The sequence below is a fragment of the Arachis stenosperma genome, chromosome 6 (assembly GCF_014773155.1).
Source record: "Arachis stenosperma cultivar V10309 chromosome 6, arast.V10309.gnm1.PFL2, whole genome shotgun sequence".
NCBI classification, from domain to species: domain Eukaryota; kingdom Viridiplantae; phylum Streptophyta; class Magnoliopsida; order Fabales; family Fabaceae; genus Arachis; species Arachis stenosperma.
In genome coordinates this window covers 132,408,786-132,413,686 of record NC_080382.1, presented here as the reverse complement: position 1 = coordinate 132,413,686, position 4,901 = coordinate 132,408,786, and the positions used below count along the sequence as shown (strand labels likewise).

Below are 4,901 nucleotides of genomic sequence, written 5' to 3'. Positions count from 1 at the left end.
ATTTATTTAGTTATTTTATAATAGATCATAGCTTTAACTTTATCATTTTGAGATATTTTATTATCAGTTTTAATAGTGTCTCCAAGATCTTATTAAATCAAGATAAATTTTGACATTTAATATTCATGATAAATAGTTATTTTCAAATATATTAAGAACATTAAATTTAAGATAAAAAAATTTGACATAATATAAATTTATTATTGGCATCTTTTTTTTAATTTTATTAAAATTTTATACTGAAAATATATTGTAAAATAAATAAATAATAAAAAATATTAAAATAAAATAAAAAAATAAAAAATTATTGATATCCTCTAATATATGTATCTCTTTATAATTAAAATTTTATAACATACTTTCAATAATAATATACTCAATATAACACATATATTATAATTTATTTAAAGATATATTTTTCTTTCTTAACTTTCTATATGCTATTTTATGGACATCCTATAACATTAACATAGTTGCCACATTAGAATTAAAGGATTTGGAAATTTTTTAGAATTTGAATATTATTTTAGAGATTAAAATATAATTTTTTATTATTAATTTTATAGATAAAATTAAAAATAAATATAAAAAAATTTTCAAAAATAAAAAATCATACTTTTCTCCCTAAAATGGAATTCAAATTTTAGAAATCTTCAGAATTAAAACAATAGTTGTCGAATCGAATTTGAATTAATAGTTTGGTGATGGGCTACTCATACCAACCATTGACATTCAAAATATAATAAATTAATAATACTATAACACATACTTCGTTCTCAGTTTTTCGTTACTGAATCAAAATGGGAGGGGAAGAAGTGGCCGAGACCCAAACCTCCATCTGCAAAGACGCTCCCAATCTCCTCTCATTCTTCGTTGACACCTTCGTCGACTTCTCAGTCAGTGGCCTCTTCCTCCTCCCGACGCCGCCGCTACAAAACCCTAACCCTTCAATTTCCCGCTCCCTACCGCCATTACCCACCCGGCTGCCCTCTCCGAGTCGCCTGATCGCCGTCGGCGATCTCCACGGCGACCTCGACAAGACGAAGCAGGCGCTACGCCTGGCCGGCCTTATCGACGCCTCTGACCGCTACGTAGGGGGCTCCGCCACCGTCGTCCAGGTCGGCGATGTCCTTGACCGCGGCGGCGACGAGCTCAAGATCCTCTACTTCCTCGAGAAGCTGAAACGCGAGGCAGCCCGCAGCGGCGGCAAGATCATCACCATGAACGGCAACCACGAAATCATGAACATTGAGGGTGATTTCCGCTTTGTAACGAAAACAGCTCTAGATGAATTTAGGGTTTGGGAGCAGTGGTTCAGTGTTGGTAACAAAATGAAGGGCCTCTGCCAAGGTTTAGAAACCCCCACAGACCCCTTCAAAGGGGTTCCGATGTCATTTCACGGTGTGAAAAGAGAGTTCTTCGACGGGTTTCGAGCCCGGGTTGCGGCCCTGCGGCCTAACGGCCCAATTTCGAGTAGGTTTCTGTCGCAGAATGTAACTGTCTTGGTTGTTGGGGATTCCCTTTTTGTTCACGGAGGGTTGTTGCCGCAGCATGTTGATTACGGTTTGGAGAGGATCAATGAGGAAGTTAGGGATTGGATTAATGGCTCCTCGGGGAAGTTTTCGCCGCAGTATTGCAGGGGGAGGAACGCTGTCGTTTGGTTGAGGAAATTCTCAAATGAGGTTGCTCAGAATTGCGATTGTGCGACTCTTGAGCATGTTCTGAAGACGGTCCCTGGTGCGAAGAGGATGATCATGGGACACACAATTCAGACGGCTGGTATTAATGGTGCCTGCGAGAACAGAGCTATTCGGATCGATGTGGGCATGTCGAGGGGGTGTGGTGGTGGTTTGCCTGAGGTTTTGGAGATAAGTAAGAATTCTGGGTTGCGGATATTGACTTCGAATCCATTGTACCAGAATATGGGCAATGCTGGGTTAAATGTGGGTAAGGAAGAATTGTTGATTCCTGCACATGGTGGATTTAGGGAGGTAGAAGTTAAAGCTTGAAGTTAAGGAGGTTTAGCTTTTAGTGTTATTGGTTAAACTTTCATAAGCTATTGTTGGTTTTTGTTTCAAGTGGCAACGAATGAATTGGGGGATTGTACAGTGTAGGATGTTATCCACATTTTTTCTCTTTGGTCCACCATGAAGACTTCGTGAGGATGCTGAATTCATTGAATGTCTTAAGACCTTTACCATGACTGGTAAACAAAATCATTCTTGTATTGAAATAAATGTTGCTTGTAAAGTTTACCATTGGTATGTGAAGTATGAAAAACATTGAATAATGCTTTGATTTATCAAGAGCCATTGCTAGGAAGGTACCTCTTTCAGTGACTTTTTATTTTGGTGATGAGGGCTTGGAGCTATTTCCATTATATTTGGTTCATTGTTGATAACCTCATTGATCTGGTGGATGCTTAGGTTTCCTCACTATTTATTTCACAATGAACTTATTCTTTCTGAAATGAATGGATGACTTCTTTGAACACAAGATATATGCGTTAAACATCTTGGCCATTATTCTACGCTTAGTCTGCTATATGACCTTTTTTTATGCTAAATCATTTGGTTGAATGTAATCGTTGATTGCATTAACTTATGGCTTTTTATAACCCATGATGTGCCCAAAATAAAGGGATTGTCTAACAAATGCCTTTTAAAGGTTATTAATGATGCTAAATTTTAAAAGTTCTTTAACTCGATAGGTGCATTGAAAAATATAAACTTCTTATGTTTTCTAAAATAATTAAGCACATGAGCGAACTTGTTAAGGGCACTAATAGGCCAAATTCATAAAGAGAAACTTTATTGTTTATCATGTGCTGAGAATTTTATTGAGAACTTGGGGAGTTTTCAGCAAGTTCCATTGGGATATGGGAATTGTCATGCTTCCATTAAGTTATATTAAGCAACAAAAATAAAAGCCTATTTCCTTTTAGCTGCAATTCATAAATAGGTAAAAAAGCAGTGTACATTTGTTGTTAAAAGTCCCATTGGTGATGAAGTGTATGTTCCCTTATTCTTCTCTTAGGACCAGTTCATTGATTTGATTCTGAATTTGGCATCGCTCTCTGTTGTTTATTGTTCACATTGAGCATTCGTCATCTTTTTGCATATCTTGATAATTCTCTTTACATCCTTCCTCCTTCCCCCTTTGTTCCTTTGAAAGGTTTAATTCATGCCTGAGCTGTGTTCTTTCAGGTACATATGATGTGGGGAACAAATCTAGGGTTCCATGCATGGTTGGAAAGCGAGAGGAGCATCAGTCATACTGTACTAACACTTGTTCTGCCCGGTCCACATACCAGATATATATCCTCTCGCTATTCTTTTTCTTTCATTTGTTTATTTATTTGAGTGGGAAAATGGTTTGGAAAGAGGGAGGAAATGATGAGAAAAGTGGGATTGAACCTCTTCCTCACATCTTAAAATATACCCTGTTCCTCAACCATCCTTGAGAAATTATTAAGCTTGGTTTCTACCACTCTAATTAGATGAAGACCCACTAATTTGTGACAGTAATGCAAAATAGAATGTTTGAAGTCCTTTGCATTGTAATATTAGGGAGTGTCTTAGAACAAGGCAGCTGAGTTTGCTGTCTTCTGCACGGCGATCATGGTTGCAACACCCATCTACTTGGCAACAACACTGACAAGAATTTGTTTTTTGGGTTTAGCTAGCAGTTTTAATAAACACATAATAAATTTATTGAAGCTTTATACTTTATATATTTTCTATTAAAATTTTCTCAGTTAATACTCTGAATCCGTGTTCTTAGAAAAAATAAAAAGATAATCTAGGTAACAAATACTGAAACACAATTCAGAAGAACAAAGCAAGCTAAAATATGCATAACTGCAAGACTGTAGTGAAATATAATAGTTAACAATAAAGAATGTACATCTAAAAGACCTTTCTATAATAAAAAGATGCGAGATATGAATTAAACTAAATTAGATCTATAACTAATTGGAAAGCTTTCAAGTATATCGGTACATCATTTTAACCGTTGGTTTTAATTATATATATTATATATATTTTTTATAATTAAGATCAATAGTTAAAAATCACTCAAACACCAATATATTGCTATACTTGAAATTTCTTCTAACTAATTATAATTAATTCTATCAAATCAAATTTTGATTGAGTCGATTAAAAGTAGGAACATTTATATTTAAATATTTCATAACACTTCTCTTCATCAATAAGGTACTTCGCTAAAATTTTACTAAAAAACTCTATGGAAAAACCGTGACGAAGAAAAAATAGTACATTTCTTTTGACGAGGGCTATTTTGTTAAAATTCTTGTCAAAAAAATCCTGTGGACAAAGACTTTAATAAGAGTATAATTTCTTCCTCTTTTATCAACATCGAGGTCTTGAAATCTATATATTTTCGATCTTGTGCAGCAGCCTTTCAAAAGAGATGAGTCTACAAGACTATTGTTTGACAACATGTATCGGATATTAGTTGCCAATCATAGCTTCTAAAGAGTAAAGAGTTGCTTTGTGGTGGAGCTTTGCATAATGTAATGTGTTATCATATAAAGTTGTGTGTGTTTCTTCAATATAAGATAATCAATAGGATGCTTCAACATGTTGATTAACTGCCTTTTTTATAGGACTATCCATGAATTGTTTTGTGAAGTAGTTGTCATAGTCAACTTTGTAGACTTCCACTATATAGTAATATCTCCATGTATAGCTAACTTGTTTGAGATATGTATTTATGTGATGGATTTGTCAAGTAGTAAATTAGACACTCTTCTTTTTTATTTTTAACCTGTCCTTTTTTAAATAAAATCAAACTCGATATTAATTTCTTAACCAACTTTTAGTTAACGAGTCTATTTTTACTCATTCTTCAAAAAAGAATGGACTAAATATTGATTA

The 4,901-nt window shown here is 34.6% G+C and overlaps 1 protein-coding gene across 1 annotated transcript; it reads left to right on the top strand.

Annotated features, from left to right (window-relative positions):
* The first annotated feature begins 757 nt into the window (after positions 1–757).
* LOC130935666 (shewanella-like protein phosphatase 2) lies at positions 758–3,718 on the top strand. The gene is made up of 2 exons (XM_057865514.1): positions 758–2,206; positions 3,207–3,718. Exon 1 carries the CDS (start codon positions 801–803, stop codon positions 2,007–2,009), a length of 1,209 nt encoding a protein of 402 aa, XP_057721497.1. The 5' UTR covers positions 758–800; the 3' UTR covers positions 2,010–2,206; positions 3,207–3,718.
* Positions 3,719–4,901: the final 1,183 nt, after the last annotated feature.